This window comes from Ochotona curzoniae, unplaced genomic scaffold, assembly GCF_017591425.1.
Source record: "Ochotona curzoniae isolate NIBS_2020 unplaced genomic scaffold, NIBS_Ocur_1.0 patch433, whole genome shotgun sequence".
Lineage (NCBI taxonomy): Eukaryota > Metazoa > Chordata > Mammalia > Lagomorpha > Ochotonidae > Ochotona > Ochotona curzoniae.
The window spans coordinates 1,213,146-1,235,698 of NW_024467010.1; the positions used below are offsets into that span (position 1 = coordinate 1,213,146).

Genomic DNA, 22,553 nt, shown 5'->3' on the forward strand with positions numbered 1-22,553 from the left:
TGTGGTGAATCTGCCTCCCCAAGTCTGGCTGGCCACGTAAGGGTGAGCCAGTGGAGGGAAGATGGATAACTCACTCTCCTCCTGCCTTTCAAGTAAGATGAAAATATGGAAACAGCTGAAATAAAGCCTGGGGGGAGGGGTCAGCATTGTGTAGATTGTGTAGTAGATATGGGCCACGTGGGTACTGGTTCATGTTCCGGCTGCTCCACTTCCCTTCCAGCTCCCTGCCTGTGGCCTGGGAAAGCAGTCAAGGACGGCCCAAAGCCTTGGGACCCTGCACCCACGGGGGAGACTGGCAGAAGAATTCCAACTGCAGCCTGGCCCGGTGCCACCTTTACAGCCATCTGGGCAGTGAGCCAGTGGATGTGAAACCTGTCTGTCTCCCTGCCTGTCTACAATTCAAAACACACTGGAAAATGGAAAAAAGGTAAGTTCATTGTGGTGCAGAATAATTTTGAAATTCATGCAGGATTGTTTTACTAACACATATTTTTCATTAACTGGTGTGAAAGTTTCATGGCTTTCATAATCGTTTTGCACCAAAATAAATGCATTTCTAGTTGTATTTTCCTTGCTTTTTGACGTCCCTCACGACTGGGAGATGTTCATAGTGCCCATGCAGGCAGGTGGCCCAGCTGACCTGCATCACTGTCCCTGAAACCTTTTCGGTGACTTCTTTGAGCTGGAGCTGCTGCAGGCACATCCGCCCTAGCTGAGACCTAGAGGGTGGCCCAGCAGCCACCCAAAGCAGTTGGACAGGCTCACAGAGCTGTGTCGTGCGGGGCACCTGGCCAGTGGGCTGCAGGCAAAACTGTGGGGCCAGGACTTGGGGCCCAGGGAGATTCCCAGGGGGAGGAAGCCGGTTCACTCCGGATTGCCCATAAAGCTGGCCACTGCCTGGAGCAGGGCTGGGCTGTGTGGGTGGAGGCAGGGACCTCAGAAAAGCTCTGGGTTGGAACCCTGGCAGGCCCCTAGAGGGGACGCCCCACGTGGACTGGTCTTTACCGAAGTGACAGGGCCTTCGCTGCTGCACAGCGCTCTGAGCCTGGCTTAGTGGGCACCCTGACTCTTGTCCTGTCACCCTTGTTGTCGCTTGCAGGGGATGGCTGTGCTTGGGGAGATGGAAGCTGTTTGTCTCTCACATGTGGACTGTGAAGCCGCTGTGATTAGCATAGGGAAGAAAGGAGGTAAGATGGAGAAGCCGCAGTAAATTGGAGTTCCTAATAAATGTAATGAATTCAGCAGGTGCATTCACCGGGCCAGCCAGCTGCAGAGGGTCAGGGCATGGGAGGTGGGGCCCTGCTCACCCTCCACCGACCTCCCGCCTCAGGTGGGGAGGTGGCGTGCCCTGGAGGTGGCTCTGTGCCTGAACCCTGTGGGCATGGCACACTGCGCACTGTCAGGCAGCTGCCCGTCTCCCTGGTGTGGACATTATAAATGGCTTTTCAAACAGACTTCACCTGTGGCTCTCCAAGGAGAAATGTGTGGCCTGGGGCAGGGGGAAGCCTGGCTACAGAGGGTCTCCAGCTGAAGTGAGCCTGTGGCTTTTGTCTGCACTTGAGGTGTGTGGAACTGAGGAATTTTCCAGCTTCAGTTAATGCCTACTTGATAATGAATAAAAAAAATGCACAAGGGCTGGTGAGCTGAGGCTGGGTCTCGGGCCAAGGGCAGCACGTCAGGCCGAGTGGTGACTGTCGGCTGTTCGGTCACTGGGTACAGGGTGGATGGGAGTCAAGTTGCCACAGATGCTGTCCCTCCCCCTCCCTGCACCCTCAAAAGATGCTGCTGGGTACCCTGAAACTCCCTGTGAAGTCACGCTCACTGCCCGATGTCCCACGTGGATGCCCAGCATCCACCTAGCTGGGCTCTCTGAGGACAGGGTTTGCCTTGGCAGGCTGAGAGGAAGAGGACCTTCCTGACATGCCCAGGTGGAGGACAGCTCTGGCGGGTGGCCTGGCATGTGCCCTCTGCGCTCCAGGGCTTTGGGACAAAGAAACACAGTCCTTGCTTCAGGGAACTTGTGTTCTGGTCCAAAAGCTGACCACCAGCATACGCAGGAAATGAGCAAAGCAAAACAAACATGGACATGGGCCACCACCCCCTGGGTTCCGTCAGAGGTCTGGGTTAGCACGGCCCCTCTGGAGAGATGTCATCTGGCCTGAGGGCCCTGAGCTGCCTGGACAGAGTGAACGGTGTGAGCTGAGATCCGGGAGCAGAGGGCAGCATGCCCTCAGCACGTCTTCGGGACAATGAGGAGGTAGTGACAGGTTGTAATCCATGGCTGACAGATCCAGCTGGGTGTGTGGATCACAGGCAGTTTGTGGAAGCAGGGGTCATGTAAGGGCGGTTGACAGCTGCTGTGGCTGAGGACAGGGCGGCCTTAGGATGCTCAGGCCCATCCCAGGTATCTGACATCTGGGCAGGAAGGCCATGGGTATAGTCTGGCTCACTTGGTCACAGCAAGATGCCCGGCAGATGCTGAGGGAAGATCCCTGGCACGGTGTAAGTCTGGACAAGCCCCTGCCCGGGAATCCGTCCCTGCGAAGGCCACAGGGCCCCCTCTGCTGCAGCTGCAACTCTTTCCTCCCCCACATCCACTTGGCCGCTGCCCTCCTGCCTGCTCCCTTCCCTCACCACCGAGGTGCCTTCTCAGCTGCTAACCTGGGTCTTGACGGTTTTGTTTCTTGTCTTTCGTTTTTTGAATTTATTTATTTCCAAGAGCAGTAGATTCAGGGAGAGACAATCTGCCATTTGCTGTTTTTTCCCCAAAGTAGCCACATAGCTGGGGCTGGGCTGGGCCAAAGGCAGGAGCCAGGAACTCTATCTAGGTCTCCCATGTGGGTGGCAGGGGCCCAGGTTGGTCTTCCCCTGCCTTCCCAGGCGTACGAGCAAGGAGCTGGAATGACAGAAGAGCAACCAGGACTCAACCCAGTCTAGCGTCTCAGGTGGTGATATTTTTTTAAAGATTTTATTTTTATTGGAAAGGCAGATAAACAGGAAGATCTTTTGTCTGATGATCATTCCCAAGCGGCCGCAATGGCTGGAGCTGAGCCAATCCGGAGCCAGGAGCTCCTCTGGGTCTCCCACTCGGGTGCAGGTCCCAAGGCTTTGGGCCGTCCTCAACTGCTTTCCCAGGCCACGGGCAGGGAGCTGGATGGGAAGCGGGGCCACCGGGATTAGAACTGGCGCCCATATGGGATCCCAGCACATTGAAGGTGAGGACTTAGCCACGAGGCAATCGCACCGGGCCCTCAGGTGGTGATTCAACTCACTAAATCACAACACCTGCCCCAGTATCTTCATTTTCATCATTAACTTCTTTGTTTGTAAAGATTATTTACTTTACTTGAAAGACAGAAAGACAGAGGCAGGAGAGAGGAGATAGATAAGACAGATTAGATAGAAATAATATCTTAGTTTCTAGGTCACTCCCCAAATGGCTGCAGCGGACTTAGTTGGGCTGGTCTGAGGCCAGGAGCCAGGAGCTTCCTCCGGGTCTCCGTGTGGGTGCAGGGCCCCAGCACTTGAGCCATCTCCCGCTGCCTTCCCACGTGCTGCCTTCCCACGTGCATTAATAGGGAGCTGGATCCAAGGTGGAACAACCGGAACTTGAACAGGCAGGCCGTGTAGGATGCCTGTGCTGCAGGCGGGGGGTCGGCTTGCCGGGCCTCTGCACTGGTCCCCAACATTCACTTCTTGTTATATTTTTGAGGAATATTGCATTCCATCTATTTGTGTGGCTTAGGAAATTTTTTAAAATTTGTTTTAGATTTATTTTTATTATTTTTTCATTGGAAAGGCGGATATACAGAGAGGAGAGACAGAGAGGAAGATCTTCCGTCCGATGATTCACTCCCCAAGTGAGCCGCAACGGGCCGATACTATGCCGATCCGAAGCCAGGAGCCTCTTCTGGGTCTCCCACGCGGGTGCAGGTCCCAAAGCTTTGGGCCGTCCTCGACTGCTTTCCCAGGCCACAGGCAGGGAGCTGGAAGGGAAGCAGGGCTGCCGGGATAGAACCGGCGCCCATATGGGATCCCGGGCATGCAAGGCGAGGACCTTAACCACTGCGCCACCGCGCCGGGCCCAGGAATCTTTCAATATGTTCTAAAGCCGAGAGTTACATACTGAACCTTCATGTAACTGTCATTAGCGTCTTGAAGCAAACCCCAGGCGATGCATTTAAATATTTCCCAATGTTTAAATTTTTTTTTTTATATCAAAGAGATGATAGATATTTCCCATTCATGGATTAAATGCCCGCAGCAGCCAGGGCTGGGCCACACTGAAACCAGGAGCACGGAGCTCCACCTGGGTTTCCCATGTGCCAGGGAACCAAGGTTTTGCACCAACACCAGCTGCCTCCCAGGGTGTGCGTTAGGGTGCTTGCCTGGATGGCAAGCAGCTGGGACTTGAACCCAGGCACTTGGTGTCTGGTTTGTGGGCACCAACCCCTGCCCTGACACATTTCACCGCATTAGACGCGTGAGCACAGGCGGTGCCATCAGCACCCCAGGAGCACGGTACTGCCGTGACTTCCCTGACTGATCATTAAACAGGCATCTGCCCGCTTGATTAAAGGGTCATTGTTCCTCATGAGCCCAGTCACTGATTGACGTGCCTCAGGTCACACTTAAATTGGTAGCCCTGCGTGCTCTGTGCCCTCACCTCTCTTGGCACGGGGTGAAGAGGCTGTCCTTTGTGCTGGGTGCCCCGTGCCTCGGCCTCCGGGCAGGTCTGATCAGATTTGGGATTGCTGTGTCCGGGACCGGGAGGCGTGCCCGGGTGTCAGCTGGGACACCATCTGAGAACCTGCCTGCACTTGCGAGGCGCCTGGCAGTCTGTGGTACGTGCATGTGCGGACTGAGACTGTGGATGTCATGCAAGCGGTTGTGTGTGTGGTGAAGGCCAGAAGGGCTCTTCTGCAAGCGGGCTGGGCGGCCCCAGAGGCCCGTGGGCCTGGAGTTTGTCAGCTCAGCACGCTTAGCTCAAGGTCACGGATCCTTGGTTCACCGACACAGGAACCGACGTGTCCTGTCCAGGTGACCCAGGGCAGCCGCTGACGTCAGGGGCCCGTGCGTGTGCTGTGGAGGACTCTGCTCGTTCCATGGGGGTCATTGTGGCTGGTGAACAGTCCCCGTGGCTTTGCAGACTGGGCCTCGTGGCGGGAAGCACGCCTGCTGTTGGGACGAGAGCTGCCTGAGCCTGGTAAACAGACGGCTCACTGTCCCTCAGCACGCAGCAGGACCGACCAGTCCTGTGCCCTGTGACGTGTAGGCTTCTTGTCCCAGCACCCCCTGCGTCCCCCTCACCCCACCCTGCGTACTGGCGTTGAGTGGGGCCTGCATGGCACCCAGTGTGTGTTGGATGTTTTTCTTCACCCTTTGCCACGGCTCAGGTGTCAGTGAGCCTCTCCTTCCCCTTCCTGGGCATTTGACAGGTTTACTTGGAAAGGAAGCTGCGGCTCCTTGGGCCCAATGGACACCGGCTCACCCCAGCCAAGATGGGCCCAGCTTTGCTCCTGTGTGTGCCCTCTGCCCTGTGGGTGTCATTCTGGGGAGTGCTGGGCTTCCTCTGGCCCCCCTGGAGTCCCGTCTCGGGGCCCAGCCTCAGCACGGGAGGAACAGCACTGGGCTTGGCTGTGGTTTGCCAAGGCCAATGACGTGGGCCGAGGGGCGAGGCGCAGCGCTGGCGTTGTGCTGATGCTTTGAGGCAGGGCTTGTGGCCTGGGGAGCTTTGACTGTTGCTGCTGGCAGGTGTCTGAGGGCATAGGGAGGAAGGTGGAAGACGTGTGACAGTTCTGTCCCTCTGACAGGTGGGGTCCTGTTGCTTCACTTGGTCCTCAGGAAGGCAGGGAAGGCCTTGTCCCATTGGAAAGGTGAGGACACCTGGACAGGCCCCATGCTCCTGACTCCAGGCCGCTGCTGGAGAGGCCTAACTCCCCACGCCACAGCTGCTGGCTGGAGGAGAGGACAAGGCTGGCCCAGGGCACGCCAGAGACCAGGAGGGACTGGCCCCTCCATGGTGAGCCGAGTGCTGTGGCTGCCAGTGTGGTGCCCCACCTCCACCCTGCCCTCTAGGATTTCTGTTCCTCTGCTGGGACAGGAAAGTGCCTAAGTCAGAGGCAGACGCCTGTGCCAAATGTGCCTGGGGTCTGGGTTCATGTTGCAGGTGCCAAGTGGGAGGGACAGACCAGCAGGCCTTTCTGAAGGGGCTCCTGGGAGTTGGCCACACGGGAACATGTGAGCACCCACTGCCAGAGCTGTCCACCTGCAGCTCTGGACGCAGCAGGCTCCCACAAAATCGTCTCGTGGTTGGCTGACCCTCACCACCACCTACATCCTGTTTCACTACTGGCTGGCCAGGCAAGCCATGCCACTCACTGACCTCTGCCACCCCGCTTCTGCTAAAGCACCCACTCAGTATTGAGACGTTTTTCTGAAGTTTTATTATTATTTTTTCAAGGCAGAGTTAGGAGGAAACAGAGGATGATGCTCCATCTGCTGGTTCACTTCCCAAATAGCCAGAGTGGCTGGAATTGGGCTGGTCTAAAGTTGGGAGCCAGGAGCTTCTTCTGGGCTTCCCACGTGAGTGTGGGGGCTCAAGCACTCGGACCACCCCCCAGTGCTTTCCTCGGTGCATTAGCAGGGAGCTGGACCAGCGCCCTGTGGGACAGCACTGCAGGAGGCAGCAGCTTAGTTGACCATGCCACAGTGCTGACCTCCAAGATTCGTGCAGGTTTCTGCTAGGCTCTTCCTTCCCAAGGACAAGCCAGCCCCCCACCCTCCCACCCCCTGTGGGGCAGTGCTTTCCCAGGAGGGGCAGCACCCCAGAAAATGCCACGTTCCCATCCCTGGAACCTCGGATTAATCTGCAGGCAGGTGTGGTTAAGGTAGGGCTGGCGCGAGGGAGCATTATCTGGGCAGATCCTACACGCAGCCTCATCTTGTAAGACAAGAGCTGATCCTGAAAGGATTAGACGGTGATGGGAGGGAGGGCCGTAAGCTGCCCTGGCCTGCAGCCCCCAGGACTGAGCAGGTGAGCTGCTGTGGAATCAAGCCTCGGATCTGTACGGGAAAGACACAGGTGGGAAGGCCAAAGTTCCCAAATACCTGGCCCGCAGGCTGGTGGACATGGACCCCTGGACCTAAACGTAGTCCCATGTAAGGAAGCCCCCTAGTGAGGACCCTTCTGTGAGCTCCCAGGGAAAGGGCCCATGTGAGGGGAGTACAAGTGTCTGGCCTGCTGCAGCTTCCATAACCAAGTGCAAACACGGTTATCAGGTGTATTTAGCAGCAAGGAGCTGGTGCTGTTGAAATCGGTTGAGTGGGAAGGCCACACAGATAGCACCATTGTTCCCTGCTGTCAGGTGAAGGGCACCCACCTGGAGGGGGTGTGGCCACAGTCACCAGAACCTTTTTTAAGCCCTGGGTGGACGGTGCTGCCTTGCAGGCATCCTGAGCCCAGCACATCTACTGGGGCCTTGGGGTCAGCTTTGTGCAGAGGCCTCCCTTGGTGAACTGATAACAAGGAGTATTTCAGATCCCTGACAGAGCTCCTTGTCTGCATTGTCTCAGGTGAGCACTGGGCTGGCAAGCCCTGCCCTGTTGGAACCCATGTGGGGGGCTGGGAGCAAGGGTCTCTGATGTGCACCTCCCTAGCCTCAGGGGACTCGGGCGCCCACAGCCCCACTGGCCGGTGCTGGCTTCCTGGTGGGCGAGTGAGAAACCAGGGGCCCTGCTTTGCATGTGGGCAGAAAGACTCAGGGTCCTCATGTTCTAGCATAGGACTTCCCCGGGGAAGGGCAGTGTCTCATCACCTGCTTCCCTCCACAGCATGAGGGGTGTGATGCTGATGTGGGCGCTGCTCGCCCTGGCTGGCCTGCAGGTGGCCAGCTGTCTGAAGGTTGCAGCCTTCAACATCCGGACCTTTGGGGAGACCAAGATGTCCAATGCCACCCTCGTCAACTACATTGTGCAGGTCAGTCTGGGGCCTGTCCCCCAGGACAGAGGCACCACAGGGGAGGGGCAGAGGCTCCCTGCTTTGGCTGGCAGGTAGGTGGCTTGGTGTCTGTGGGCAGCCAGTAGGGCCAGCCCATCAGGTGCAGCACCCATAGGACCAGGTCCATGGTTTTGTGGCCCGTATCCCAACAAGGCCTAAGGCTTCTGCCAAATGGGTACAAAAGTGCCCCAGAAACCCACGGGGCCGTGTCCACTCAGCCCTGCTGTGACCCACCTGCAGATCGTGAGCCGCTACGACATCGCCCTCATTCAGGAGGTCCGAGACAGCCACCTGACAGCTGTGGGGAAGCTGCTGGACAATCTCAACAAGTGGGTGACAGGGGTGGGTGCCGGGGGGGGGGGGGTAACTGGTCTCGGCAGCTGCTGTTCCCCTCAGCTGAGCCTTCCATTTCTGAACCCCAGGAATGCAGCAGACACCTATCGCTACGTGGTCAGTGACCCCTTGGGGCGCAGCACCTATAAGGAGCGCTACCTCTTCGTATACAGGCAAAGTCCGGGTGCCAGCACGGGTGGGGAGTTCAGATGCCGAGGCCCGAACTCAGACCTGGCCTTTCCTGCTGCCCTCCCAGGCCCGAGGAGGGGAAGGGACAGCTCCTCGCCCAAGGTCACCTGACTTCTGCTCCTTTGACTCCCTGCAGGCCTGACCAGGTGTCTGTCCTAGACAGCTACTACTACGACGACGGCTGTGAGTCGTGCGGGACCGACACCTTCAGCCGGGAGCCGGCCATTGTCAAGTTCTCCTCCCCAAACACAAGTAAGCGCCGCTGTGTGTGGCCCGAGTCCCTCTGGAACGTGGGCTGGAGCAGGCCTGGAGCAGGGATTCCACACTGACCTCGGGTCTGCCGTCCCCCGGCAGAGGTCAAGCAGTTCGCCGTGGTGCCCCTGCACGCAGCCCCCGAGGACGCAGTGGCCGAGATTGACGCACTCTATGACGTCTACCTCGACGTGCAGAAGAAGTGGGGGCTACAGGTGAGCCTGGCCGGGGCGGGGACTCAGCCCCACCTCCGTCCGGAGCAACAAGTAGGTGTTTCCTGACAGGACATCATGTTGATGGGTGACTTCAACGCAGACTGCAGCTACGTAACCTCCTCCCAGTGGTCCTCCATCCGCCTGCGCACCAACTCTGCTTTCCAGTGGCTGATTCCTGACTCTGCAGACACCACCGCCACCTCCACCAACTGTGCCTATGACAGGTGAGCGAGCAGGAGCCTGGCTCCTCCCCGAGGCCTGGTTTTTCTCCAGAGCAGCCACTGGGTAAAGACAACGTCCAGACCACTAGGAAAGAGTGCCTGGACAGGAAGGGTGCAAGGCCTCTTGTTCTGCCGCCCACAGAATCGTGGTCACAGGAACTCAGCTCCGAGGTGCTGTTGTTCCCAACTCAGCTGCTCCCTTCAACTTCCAGACTGCTTACGGACTGAGCAGCCAACTGGTAGGTGTCCCGCCTGGCCTTCCCCTCATCTCCTCCTGGGCAGGTGGGAGCAAGAGGGAAACTGCCTGTATGTGTTCTCACAGGCCCAGGCCATCAGTGACCACTATCCTGTGGAGGTGACTCTTGCCTGAGGCCTGCGAGACTGGACCTGGAGAAGCCTGCACAGAGGGGGAACGGGTAGAGGGACACACACTTTTAATTAAGGGTAATAAAGAGGGTGGTGAGTGCATGCTGTTGCCTCCTTCCTCCCGGGGAGTGGAGCCACCGGGCGCCGTCCCTCCTGGGCTCTCAGTGCCGCTCCAGCGCTTTGACGAGAAGCTCGTTGAGACGGCCCACCATGGGCCTGGGGTCGTCCACCAGTCCTGCCGTGATCATGGCGTTCTCATAGATCTGGAAGGCAGGGCCCCATTGCAGCCTTTAAAACCCGCCAGCAGAGCATCGCTCCCCACCAAGGCCCACGCAGGACCCAACGCCTCTTACCTGATCCACGAGCAGCTGGGCCAGCTCGGGCTCACTTGCTGTCAGCTGCTTCAGCTTCCTGATGAGCGCATGCCTGCAACACAGAAGCCACCAAGGGTAGCCCCTGCTGTGCTCAGCCCGACACATCTGTCTACAGAGAGGTACTGGGTTCCCACCCTGAATCCATCCCAGAACAGGCCCCATTTTGCACATTTATAGCCTGGGTACCTAAATTTTCCTGAACTCATACATAACCACATTACCAGGTAATTAAAAAAAAAAAATTCTTACAGGCTTCTTTTAGGGGTGAACATTGGGGCATAGCAGGCTAAATTCAGCTGGGAAATGAACTCTAAATTATCCTTAACAAATAAGCTAGCTGTACACACCTAAACAAATACAGTGTAAAACCTGTATAGGGAAACAGCTCTGGAAGAACAGGCACAAGGGGAGGCCCTGGATGGTGAGACAGCACCAGTTCCACCCAGAGTGCCAGGGAAAACGAGCTGCTATTTTACTCTTTCCTTACAGCCAGAAGGATCAAATACCAAAGATGAAACTTCAGGCAGCCAAGAAAGAACAGGATCTGTCTAGCACGAGTGCTTAGGCTCAGGAGCAAACATGTGGGGACAGTGCTGGCCTCGTGCCACCCAGGGACAAGAGTTCCCCGGGCGACGGCGGGAAGCCCATACCTCTGTCACAGGTTTGAACTCACTGCTGCTGGAATTGTGAATGACCCAGAGTTAACCGAATGTGAAAGTCCTCTGGTGGGGCTCTCCAACACAACTAGTTTGCCAGAATTGGGGTGAGCACGTGGCTGCCCTGAGGACTTGGGCCCCCTTGACCACAAGGTCACCCACATTGTGGGGCAGTTCCTGGCTTCAGCCCCGTCCTGGGAGACATGGCTGGCAGGGGAAGCAAGCACCGGATGGAGAATACTCAATTCTCCCTCTTTAACTAAACTTCCAAATGAATAAAAATGTCCTTGCAAACACTTGCTGAGCATGGAGACCTGTGTGTGGGCAGCAAAGGCCCAGCAGGCTGAAGCAGGCAGAGCGGCCACAGCCAGAAGTCCGCGCTGGTGACCTAGAGAAATGCTCTTACAGTTCAGAACTGCTCTGCAAGGTCAAGAAGGTACAGGATGGGGACGGGAGACTGTGGCTCTGGGGGTGCTGAAAACCTAGCTTGGCCTGCAAAGGCAGCTAGGATGGGCCCGGTGTTGTCTCCTGGTGGCACCGTGGCCATGTTGGGAGTGCAGCAGTGGATGAGAGGGCTGTCCGGTAAATTGTCATCTTACCTTTCAAAAAGATGAATCTTAAAAATCTTGGGCGACATAATGCTTGAAGTACAGCCTAATATAGTGTGACTACCAGGGGCTCCTCTGCGCATGTCCATCCGACCACACAGCCTTAGCTGTGGTCACACTGCCCTGGGCTCACCTGGGGTTGATCTCGAGTGTGGGCTGCAGGAGCTGGGCGCGCTCCTCCTGGGTCCGGGCCAGCTGCTGCATGCGCAGGAAGTGCCTCGCGGCTCCCATCTCCAGCACCGTCACCATGGCAGGGTGCGTGTCCAAGCGCAGAGTCACCTGCAGGCAAAGGGTCGGGGGGCTCAGCCAGATGAACTTGCCGACTTCAAGGTAGGAACAGCCCTCCTGCTCCCCCATGCCACCAGTCCCCGCACCCAAGGCTGAATCCACAGCAGCCAACGTGTGCCGCCCTCAGCTCTGAGGGCCCCAGCATGGCCGCGGCCTAACTTGCAGGTCCTGTGAGGCCTCTCGCCTGCCTGGCCTGCCTGGCTCTCGCCAAGAGACTTACTGACAGGCCCACAACGTGACCTAGAGCAGACAACCTAGGCAGGTCACCCAAGGCCTAACGAGGAGCCATCTGTACGAGGACCCAGCTGCATCCTGGAACCCGGACACAGAGCTTGGCTCATTCCACCTTGCGTGCCTGCGCACCCTTCTCTGCCCTGAGCTAGCAGCCGAGCCCGGCGCCGGGCCACGTGAGCCCATCCTGGGGAAGGCCTCACCTTCACGTTGGCAACACGAGGCCCCAGAGCATTCCGCATCCAGGCCATCAGTTCCTCGGCGTCCTTCTCTGAGAGCCGTGCATCAGCTGTGGGAAAGAGGAAGGGCACGCGTGAGCTCCCAGGGCGCCTCAGCCCCGACGAGGCCTTGAGGGGCCATAGAAGTAGTAGCCCTGGAGGGGACCCCAGGATCCAGCTGTTCCCTCGCTAACCCGAAGTGCTCAGCTCAGACAGCGACTGTGAGGGTGGCCCCAGCTCCAGCATGAGAGCCTGTGGGGACCCAGCAGGGCAGAAGGGGCCTGGGTGGAAGGAGAATCAGCCCTGGCCCACCCCACCCTCAGGGCACCTCCCACGCTGGTGGGGGGCAGACCTGGGGACGCGTCCTCGAACTTCTCCTCCTTGTAGTGGTCAACGACAATGTCTGTTTCCACGGAGATGAGCTTCTTCCTGTCAAACTCACGCAGGTGTAGCAGGGTCAGCTCATCAAACTGCTCATAGCAGAAGAGGACCTGTGGATGCCGGACATGTCCTGAGGACATGGGAACCACTTCGGGCACTGGGCTCCTGAGCTGCGGGGGTGTGATGGGGTGGCACACCAGAAGGCTGGCAGGGAGCCCTGCTGGTCCATCAGCACCCACCCTCAACTCACACACCTCTCAGCACCCTCTAATAGAGCTGCCGGCTCACCCACCTCTGTGTGTTTCTGCTTCATGGCCTCATAATAGGGTGAGTGCTCGGCCAGGTGCCGGTTGGGGGCACACAGGTAGTAGATGTTGCGTGTGCCAGCCTGCATGCGGCTGGCATAGTCCGTGAGGCTGGTAAGTTGGCCGGCGGGCAGCGCTGATGACTCGTAACGCAGCAGCTTCGCAATGTCCTCCTGCACAGACCAGGACTGGCTCACACGCTGCAGGGCGCTGGCCTAGCCCACTAGGCTAGGGAGGACTCGGGCATCTTTGGGCCCCTCCCCAGGGAAGTCCCACATCTCTTCAGCTTCCTCCCAGCCAGGGAGGGACAAGGCCCAGTGGGATTTTGAGCTGACAGGGCCACCAGGCCGGAGCCTTTGGCTCTGCCAGGCGTGACACAGAAGGACAAGGATCAGGTAACAAAGTGACATGCCCAGGATTCCCGATGGTCAAAGCAGGGGCCCAGAAGGATCCTGGACCTGGGGCAGGGCAGACGGCACCCAGGCTGCATTTTCTGCTCTGGGTTGTATACAAGCACGGGCCCCACGGGGGCAAACATTGTTAGCAGGCTCTGGGAGGAGGCTGCCCCGGGCAGGGACTCACACAGCAGGGTCCATCCAGACAAGCCTGCACAGTGACGGCAGAGTAGCCAGCAGGGCCCAGGGGAGGACCAGCCCAGGCTTCCCCAGCACCCTGCAGCCACAGTGCTCTCTCCTGGGGACCCACAAACTGGCTGCCCTCCTTCCCACACACTGCGTGGGGGCAGAGCTGACAGACACACCTCCTCCGGGGGGTGGGCATTACCCGGAACCTGAGGTGCTGGCTGCTCAACAGAGCCCACAGAACACACCCTTCCACCTTGAAAGATCACCTGGTGACTGGAGGATTACATGGCAACAATAGACAGCAGCATTTATGGGGCAGAGAGCAGCCGCTGGGTGAACAAAGCCCTGGGCCCCTACTCCCGGTGTCTAGAATTTCCACTGCTGACAAAATCACCTCCCCTGCCCTGCCCCCTGCGACCTGTCCACACCCCAGTGTCCTAAGAGGAATGGTGTGCTCACCCCTTTCCCACCTGTGCTCGGGGCAGTGTGCTTGGGGACAAGCATAGAGTGCTCTGAACCTGACTGGCCTGTGGCAGCCACCTCCTGCCCCATGTGCCTAGCCCCAGCAGGAGCCTGGACATGTGGCTGCCCACAGCCTCAGGCCGGCCCTACCTTGACCGTCTGCTCCGCCGTGGTCACGATGCCTTCCCTCATGAACAAGCCATAATCATCAAAGAACCGGGCGTACTTCTCAGTGTCCTTCTTGCTCTGGTCAATGAAGAACTTGATGAGTCTCTGCTGCAGAACGTCCCGGAGTTTCCTAGAGGAGAGTGTGCGGTGTCCATGATACCCACATCACCCTGACCCAACTGACATGCCAAGCAGAGTGAGCCGGGCCGCTTCCAGCGGGAGGCAGCCGGGAGCAGTGCCACCTAGAGGCGGGAAAGGATGCTCCCCATGGTACATAAAACAAGAAAATTACGAGCCATTTTAGCACCCAACCGGAGAGAACAGGATAAAAAATGGTGAGGGGCCAGCACGGTGGTGCGTAGAGTCCAGTTCCGGCTGCTTTGCTTACAGCCCAGCTTGCTACTGAGGCACCTAGGAAACAAGTGCAGGACCCAACATAATTCCCGGCCCCACCCTGGCTGTCACAGCTATGTTGGGAATGAACCAGCTAACTGAACATCTCTCCTGGTCTGCCACTCTGCCTTTCATATAAACATATCTCTAAATCAACCAAAAAACCCTGCTGAAAGTCATCAGTGACAGGAGAAAGTGGGACAGAAGAGAAGCCAGATACCCGCAGAGCTGCACCCGGCCCACAGAGGCAGGCTGTGGGCACTCTCCACTTGGCTTCAGCACTGGACAAGGTACCTTCACCACGCAATACCAAGGCCATGCTGCCCACAGCTGCTGAGGCCCCACACACAGGCCCAACGTTAACAGTAACTGTGTGAGGTTAGTTCTGCTTTTACTTTAGTTAACATCTTTCAAGAAGTTAAAATTAGAGACAGCAGGTTAAGTTGCCACCTGCCAAAACCAGCATCCCATATGGGTGCCAGTTTGAGTCGAGCTGTTCCCTCCTATTAGTGCCTGGGAAAACAGCAGAGGATGCACCCACACGGCAGACACCGAGGAGGATCCTGGCTTCAATCTGGCACAGTGCTGGCCATTGCAGCTGTTTGGGAAGTGAAACAGTAGATGGCAAATCTCTCTGACTCTCCTTCATGCTGTGCAACCCTGTTTTTCCAATGAATTAAGAGAAAAAAATCTTTAAACACAGAAGCCTCCTCATTCAAGGGTCCTGCAGGGGCTGGGACAGGTGGGACACCTGCATGGAGCCTTGGCCTGCGCAGGGCATCCTGCTGGGGTCTGGGCACCTACAGATGGAGGCAATTTGCAGGGGGAGAGCAGCCAGCCCTGGGGTCAGGCCAAGTAGAGACAGGGACACTTGTTAGGGACTGGAACAGACCAGGTACTGGGAAGCAACGTGTGAGGTGGGTCAATCTCAGAAGATGAAGTCTTCTCAATATCAGAGGACACTGCAGGGGACAAGACCAGAACGTGTGGAGGACTGGGTGGGCCCAGAGGCACTGACACCACACACGGGCCACACAGCTGTGCGCATACTTGCAGAGACCGACTGGCAGCAGCCACAGCTGTTCTGAAGCCTTGTCCACCAATGTCAGGACCAGGGTACAGCTTGACTCATCCCAATCGGAAAGCACTTGGCATTAAATGACAGTGACACCTGAAAGCCTTTGGAGTAAGTCCACGAACACCACCACGGCAAATGTCCCACCTGACAATGCCATGATGACAGTCGCATGTTCTACCTGACCCACACACAAATGACGAGGGTGATGCTACAGCCTCAGAAACCTCCACAGGCCCTCGCTGCCTCCAGAGAACTGCAGCCCCCAGACCATTCTGGGCTGAGGGCTTTCTACGACACACTGGCCTAGAACATTCCCATGGTGGTGAGCTGAGTTCCTGACCTGCTGGTGGCACCCTGTGCACCGCACTCCCAACCCACAGGGAGTTTGCAGTGCTTCTAAGACATTCTAAGATGGAAGATCTTTCCCAGCACAGGGAGTTCTCAGGCTAACATTCCAACCTTTGACAAGCACAAACGTAATGCAAGTTCCCGAAACACTTCAGCCAACAAGGTGAGCAGGGTGGCAGATGAGGGGCCCAAGAGAGTGGACACACAGCAAACACTACAGGATGAGGACACACACACTGTACATCACACACATGCCCACCGCACAATAAGAGGGGACACACTGCTTTCTCGACCCATGTCCACGAGACACCTTCCTCCCCAGTGAAGTCTCCCAGACACAGTGTGGCCCCTGGTGTTGGGCCAGGTCGAGCACCGCCAAGATCCCCACCCCCTAGCAGTCCCTGCCAGCGTGGCATGCTCGGGAAGGCCCAAGGAGTTGGGTCTCTGTCATCCACAGGGCAGAGTGGGACAGACTTCCCGACTCCGGCTTCGGCCCAGCACAGCCCTTGTTGGGGGCACTGAGGAATCAATCGGGGAGGGATAGAAGGTTTGTGTGCTTCATCAAGAGGCCACCACAAGGATGCTCACTGCACGCAGCCATGGTGACCAGTGTGGTCAGCAAGCACCGCCCCGTGGCATGCTAGCATGGAGGTGAGGAGTCACAGCTGCCAGGTGCCAGCACAGTCGGCACGGGTGCTGTTGAATTGTGTGATACCAGGAAGTGACCTGCGCATACTAAAGCAACCGGTTCTTCTGACCACGCAGCCCTGCACCCGCCACACAGCACTGGACATGGAGCTCCAAGCAGCCGGCCTCCTGCTCAACCCTGTGGACCCGGAAACACCAGCCCCACACACCCACCTGACAGGCCACTGCACTGCGACTCCTAGTTACTAGACATGGAGAGCGCCTCAGATCATAAGGCAGAAAAAGAGGAACACAACAGACCCGATGTTACACAAGACCAGGGAGACTGTGACAGTGGGGTGGGGCTGTGGGGCCTGGGGTGGTGGCTCTGGCCCTCCCCTGCTGACACCTCTGCGGGGGCCCTGGGGTGAGAGGTGCACCTGCGTTTCCGGGAGCAGCATCTGCGTCTGGCTGCAGCATGCTGCACTCATGCACACTTGAGTCACAAAGGTGTCATTTCTTACTTGCCCCTCATCCCACACAGCAACCCTGCAAGCCGCCCACTAACCCAAGCCACGGACGTGGGAGCTGCACACTGGGGTTCTGAGGAGCGGGTGCCTGTCAGTGAGCAAACATGATTCCTGCCAGGAGAAAAAGCCCAAAGACGCATTCGTCTGGGCAGACTCAGGTGCTCGCGGACCGCCAGAGGCCAGTCCCGACACCGGCCGACTCCAGAGGGGCCCAGCTCCGCCCCCTGCTCACCTGATGAGTGCGCTCTCCTGCAGCAACTCCCGGCTGAGGTTCAGGGGGATGTCCTCGCTGTCCACCACACCTGAGGGGACATGGCTGCTCAGCCCCTCCCTGCCTGACACCTGGCCCCAACCACTGCCCGGGACTCCACACTTCTCACACTCTGTGAACAGGCCCTTTAGCTCCATGGCCGGGATGCTCACCGCTCACAGGAAGTGAGAGGACAATAGGGGTCACGCTGAGCGCCCCCAGCTCTTCTCAGAGTTCGTGTGTATGTGTGGGGATCCTGGCTGGGGATCCATGTGCACCATGCCCCTCATGTTAGAATCAGGTGTTGTGATACAGCGCATTAAGCTGCTGCCTGCAATGTTGGCATCCTATATGAAGACTGGCTCATGACCCAGTTGTTCCATTTCTGATGTAGCTCCCTGTTAATGGCTTGAGAAAGCAGCAGAGGATGGCTCATGTCCATGGGCCCCTGCACCCAGATGGGAGACCTACATAAGCAGCTCCTGGCCCAGAAAATAAAAGATCTGCTCCTCTTCCCCCATCATGCTATAACTGCTTTCAAATAAATACATTTGAACCTGGCTCCTTTCAGTTTTTGATATTAAAAACAGTGTTGGGCCCAATGCGATAGCTTGGCGGTCAAGGTCCTCACCTTGAACGCACCGGGATCCCATACGGGCGCCAGTTCTAATCCGGGAAGCCCCACTTCCCATCCAGCTCCCTGCCTGTGGCCTGGGAAAGCAGTGGAGGATGGCCCAAAGCCTTGGGACCCTGCACCCACGTGGGAGACCCCGGGGGGCTCCTGGCTTCAGATCGGCGCAGCTCCGATTGTTGCAGTCACTTGGGGAGTGACCCATAGGATGAAGATCTTTCTCTTTGTATTTCTTTATCTCTGCATATCTGACTTTCCAATAAAAATGAAATCTTAAAAAAAAATTTAAAAAGGCTTGTGGTGTCATGGTTAAAGTAGCGGTGACCCCTGCATCCTCCATCAGTGCCAGGTTTGAGTCCCAGCTGCTCCACTGCACATGCTTCCAGCTCATGCAGCTTGGAAGACACTAAGAGATGGCCTGTTTAGGCCCCTGCTAGCCTCATGGGGGACCAGGACGGAATTCCTGGCTCCTCCTCGCTTCAGCTTGGTCCAACCACACTTTCATATTCACTTGGGGAATAAACCAGCAGATGGAGATCTCTCTGTCCCTGTCACTTAGTCTTTGTTTAAATCGAAATAAATCTTGAACAAAAAACAGGCCATCGCAGTAGTATAGCATGCTAATCCTTTGCTCTGTGGCATTGGCATCCTATATGAGCACCAGTTCATATCCTGGCTGTTTCACTTCTGATCCAGCTCCCTGTTAATGTGCTTGGGAAAGCAAGTCACTGGGACCCTGCACCCACATGGCAGATCCAGAAGCAACTCCTATCAGCTTCAAATCAGCTCAGTTCTGGCAGGGGCAACCATTTGGGAAGTGAACCAGCAGATGGAACATCTCTGCTTCTCCTGTGGAATTCTTACTTTCAACTTAAAAAAAAAATAGGGGTTGGTGCCTATGGCACCGGCATCCCATAGGAGTGCTGGCTTGAGTCACGGCTGCTCCACTTCTGCCAATGCAACTGGAAAAGCAACAGAGGACGGCCCAAATGCCTAGGCCCCTGTGCCCATGTGCCGGCCATTGTGGCCAATTGGGAAGTCAACCAGCAGGTGGCAGATCTTTATCTGTTTACTCTTTCTCCTCACTTAAATAAAAATGGGGAAGTCTGCACAAAATAAAATAAATGTGGGGTTGGTGCAGTGGGGCACAGGAAGCTAATCTCCGTACTGTGGTGCCCAAATCCCACATGGCACCGATTTATATCTCAGCTGCTCCACTCCAATCCAGCTCTCTGCTTGTGGCAGCAGAGGCTGGCCAGAGTACTTGGAACCCTGGACATGTAAGAGCCAGAGAAGCGCCTGGCTTTTGGATCGGCTCAGTTCTAGCCACTACAGCTATTTTGGAAGTGAACCATGGATGGATAACCTCTCCTCTCCTTATAAAATGTCTTTCAACTAAAAAAAAAAAATCTTTAAAATCTATACATGTATAATGTGACTGGACAATGTGCACCTGTGTGCTCAGACCTGGCCTTCTCCCTCAACAGTAATCCCATTAGCTCCTGAACAGCCAGCCCATAGTGCCCAGCCTGACCCTGTCCACGTGCAGGGTCGGCAACTCTGGCCCCAGGCACTGCCTCCAGACACTGAGCATGCACTGGGTGTTGTACCTCGCACGAAGCGCAGCCACTTGGGCAAGATGTCGGTGGCCTTAGTCTGAATGAGGACCTTGCGGCTGTACAGCGCGACACTGGAGCCCAGCTCCCGGCTCACATCAAACATGGACGGCTTCTGGGGTGAGGAAAGGTCAGTCAGTCCCGTGCAAGGAGCTCAGTGACAACATGAGCAGCCAAGGAGCTCCAGGCTGGAGATGCAGCATACACAGGATACCAAGATGGGAAGCAAGTCTGCTATCGCCCAGCCAGCACACACAGCCCTCCTGCTGCTGCTGCGTCGGGGCAGACACCCGCCCTGTACCGAGCTCTGCGGGGACCGAGCAGGCTTCCTGGGCACTGCTACCTCCCTTCCCCACCCCAGACCCTCCCTAAGGAAGACTGTATGTCCTCAGAACAAGGGGGAGCAGGCCCAGCCCACAGGCTAAGTCTGGGTCACTGTGAACCTGTGCAGCCTAGGAATGGTTTTCATACTTCTACACAGTGGGGTGGGGCGGATTTTAAAAGTGCTTCATGATCTGCAAAAAAGACAGGGCCACTTCTGAGTTGGTAACCACACAGCCTACTGGACCAGCCTGGTCTGGGCACCAAGGTGTTGCTCTCCCACCAGAGGGGCTGACATGTGTCAGCCATAGGCACAGGTCTGGGAAGGCTTGGGATTATCTGTAGACTTCACTCAAGGGCCAGCACCGGCCCAGCTCTTTCCAGGATGAACACTAAGAAATGTGAGAGGTCAGGAGAGTTGGACTGTGGGTGCAGGGGACAGGCAGAGCACTGAGGATGCACTAGCGTGGGAGCCCTACTCCACACAACCCTGCAAGTGCTGCCTGATGGCCTAGAATGACCACTGCCTAGACCACCCCCATCGCCAGGCCCTGGTACTGAGGCCTGACTGAAACATGGCACAGAAAACACACTCTCCAGGGGCCAGCACAGTGGCACAGTACACTAATCTTTCATTGTGGTACTGGCATCATATAGAGCACCAGTGCTGAGAGGGCCACTCACTGTGTCTGGTACATAGAAGAGGCTCCGGATGTTGAGTGGGGCGTCCGCCTTGTAGTGCAGGGTGTAGCGGGGCTTATCATGAGCCTGGGCGATGTAACGGTAGAACTCCTCATGCTGCCCCTCATCAACGTCCTTGGGGTCCATCATCCAGATGGCCTGGAGGTAGGATTGACAGGGAGAGCATGTTGGGCACAGCCCTCAGTGGCCACCTGGGCCGGGGAAAGGCTCCCATACAGAGCCCCTTCCCCAGGACAGTGTCAGGAAGGGATGTGAGGGTGCTTGGGCGTGCTGGACACAGTGGTGTCCACCCCGACAGAACAGGCACTGCTCAGCCGTGACTGGTGTTGCCACATAGCTGAACAGTCCAGACATGCTGCTCCATGTGGGATGGCAGCCACGGTAAGACCATGTTAAAAGTCCATATTAGCATGACAGGTCCAGAAATTCCCAGCAATCAAGGTACTGCTGCCGGGGGCAGGAAGAGTGCATGACGACAGGCACCGGCGTTTTACAGGGTAATGGGGACATTCTGGGAACGACCGTGACCTGTACCCCACTGCGGGCCTGAACCCCTCCCTAGACACCCTCTCTGTGCAAGCAAGTCCTATGCTGCCAGTGGACAGTTTCCCTCAGGTTGCATGGGCTCACCTGCAAGGTGTTGATGCGTTTTCCATTGAGGTACAAGGGGAAGCTGACGAAGTTACTGTATTTGGTCACCACATCTGCAAGACAGCAGTGAAACCTCGGGAAGCAGCTCCAGCCCACACTGCCAGACAGCGCCTCTCCCCAGTGCAGAGCCCAGTCACAGCAGATGCACTGGCAGAATGGGAAAGACCCTGGCAAGTGGCCTCTGGGGAGACGGGGCTCGGCTTTACAGGGAGTGGCAGTGCATCTGAGACAGCACTTGATGAAATATGAGAGCAACTGCTACCCTCTGGGTCCTGGGATCGCCTGGATTCAGAAGCGCCCTCAAGCAGGCTGGGCCAGAGGGCTGCTGACATCTTGCTACGGAACCCTCCATGTCACTGAACTCCCAGGCGGAGGGGAGGAAAGGACCTTTGTGGCAGGAGGCCTGTCCTCTGCAGGCCCAGAGGTCACCCACTCTGTTCCTCCCCTTCCTGCTAGGAACCTGGCATGGCCGCTGCTCACCCTGAACCCGGGCCTCGCTGGAGAAGTCCCTGCAGTCCGACTTGAGGTGCAAGATTATTTTGGTGCCGGGTCTGACTCCTGATGCTTCGGCGATTTCAAACACCCCGGAGCTGAGACCCAGGGAGAAACGTCACTGCTCACACAGCCTCGTGGGGGCAGCCCAGCCGCTTTCCCTCGGGATCCCACAAGCAGAGTGCCCAGCCCCCAAGTGGCCATCAACACAATGACTTGGGGGTGAGGGGTGCACAGCCTCCTGGCACCCCCAGGGGGTCCTGCCTCGGCTTATGGAACCACAGAGCAGATCCAAGGCTACAGGTGGGATCTGACCCATCTCCAAACCAGACCCAGGCACCCTAGGTACGGTCTCTGAGGTCCTGGACAAGGTGCTGTTGAGGCAGCGCTGAGGAGACAGACAGCTTCACTAGCAACTTGGTGCACAACGCTCACAAAGTTAGAGGAGATCTGTATCTCCTGAGGGAGCCTTGGTGCCCCCCTGGAGCAGGCTGCCACCCTGCAGGAACAGCAAACACGCACATGCTACTGGAGAGTCAGGGTGCTCACATGGGTTCCAGCAACCACGGGTGTAGTATAGACAACACAGCACCCGGGAGAGGGGGGGCGCTCAGACCCCAGCAGACCCCCACCTACAGCAGCCTCCAGCCCTTTGCTCCAGCAGGAGGTACACCTGCAGGTTGGAACCTCAGTTCTCCGTCGGGTTGGGAGGGACCAGAGTGAAGCCCCACAGCACCGCGCACCCATCTGCACCTTCGGGGGTGCAGCAGTGACTTCCAATCCACACATCAGTGGCACTGGGGACCCTGCCTGTGGGGGTGGGATTGCCGCTCTGACTCACCCGTCTGAGCGCCATTGGTAACCCAGGCTCCCCTGGGCTGCTGAGCGGGAGTAGACCTCCACTTTGTCGGCCACCATGAAGGCCGAGTAGAAGCCCACTCCAAACTGGCCGATGATCCTGCTGCTGGCCTCCGCCTGGTTCTGCAGTGCTTCCAGAAAGGCCTGTGGGTGGGAAGGATTGGTCAGAAGGTTGTCCCCACCGTGTGGTCTCCCCTAGCACCTGC

At 57.3% G+C, this 22,553-nt stretch overlaps 2 protein-coding genes and 1 long non-coding RNA gene across 4 annotated transcripts in view; 2 read left to right on the forward strand and 1 right to left on the reverse strand.

Annotated features, from left to right (window-relative positions):
• LOC121167819 overlaps positions 1–17,806 on the forward strand; it is a 35,028-nt gene extending 17,222 nt beyond the window's left edge. The window contains exon 3 of the long non-coding RNA XR_005885652.1: positions 17,773–17,806. This is a non-coding gene — a long non-coding RNA (uncharacterized LOC121167819). The remainder of the gene's footprint in view (positions 1–17,772) is intronic.
• Positions 1,119–9,677, forward strand: LOC121167818 (deoxyribonuclease-1-like). Of its 2 annotated transcripts, XM_040997462.1 has the most exons (10): positions 1,119–1,187; positions 7,451–7,575; positions 7,834–7,978; positions 8,240–8,328; positions 8,422–8,505; positions 8,658–8,773; positions 8,876–8,988; positions 9,058–9,212; positions 9,352–9,448; positions 9,532–9,677. In XM_040997462.1, exons 3-10 carry the CDS (start codon positions 7,835–7,837, stop codon positions 9,577–9,579), a joined length of 846 nt encoding a protein of 281 aa, XP_040853396.1. In that variant the 5' UTR covers positions 1,119–1,187; positions 7,451–7,575; position 7,834; the 3' UTR covers positions 9,580–9,677. The 2 variants fall into 2 exon arrangements, with proteins under 2 accessions (XP_040853396.1, XP_040853397.1); XM_040997463.1 differs by lacking the exons at positions 1,119–1,187; positions 7,451–7,575; positions 8,240–8,328 and having other exon boundaries at positions 7,862–7,978.
• Positions 9,627–22,553, reverse strand: part of LOC121167817 (heat shock protein 75 kDa, mitochondrial) — a 33,589-nt gene continuing 20,662 nt past the window's right edge. Inside the window, exons 6-19 of the mRNA XM_040997461.1 lie at positions 22,331–22,491; positions 21,478–21,587; positions 20,977–21,050; positions 20,329–20,484; positions 19,318–19,438; positions 17,059–17,128; positions 13,833–13,980; positions 12,624–12,809; positions 12,303–12,441; positions 11,936–12,021; positions 11,347–11,492; positions 9,929–10,001; positions 9,726–9,838; positions 9,627–9,693 (exon numbers count right to left, since the gene is read on the reverse strand). Coding sequence (XP_040853395.1) covers positions 9,737–9,838; positions 9,929–10,001; positions 11,347–11,492; positions 11,936–12,021; positions 12,303–12,441; positions 12,624–12,809; positions 13,833–13,980; positions 17,059–17,128; positions 19,318–19,438; positions 20,329–20,484; positions 20,977–21,050; positions 21,478–21,587; positions 22,331–22,491 — 1,572 coding nt within the window. The 3' untranslated portion in view covers positions 9,627–9,693; positions 9,726–9,736. The remainder of the gene's footprint in view (positions 9,694–9,725; positions 9,839–9,928; positions 10,002–11,346; positions 11,493–11,935; positions 12,022–12,302; positions 12,442–12,623; positions 12,810–13,832; positions 13,981–17,058; positions 17,129–19,317; positions 19,439–20,328; positions 20,485–20,976; positions 21,051–21,477; positions 21,588–22,330; positions 22,492–22,553) is intronic.

Excerpts from the sequence above, each read along its gene's own strand:
- LOC121167818 (XM_040997462.1), top strand. The coding sequence starts at position 7,835 with ATGAGGGGTGTGATGCTGATGTGGGCGCTGCTCGCCCTGGCTGGCCTG. Across the intron at positions 8,329-8,421 it reads CTGCTGGACAATCTCAACAA|GAATGCAGCAGACACCTATC; the intron begins GTGGGTGACAGG and ends TCTGAACCCCAG. Across the intron at positions 8,774-8,875 it reads GTTCTCCTCCCCAAACACAA|AGGTCAAGCAGTTCGCCGTG; the intron begins GTAAGCGCCGCT and ends GTCCCCCGGCAG.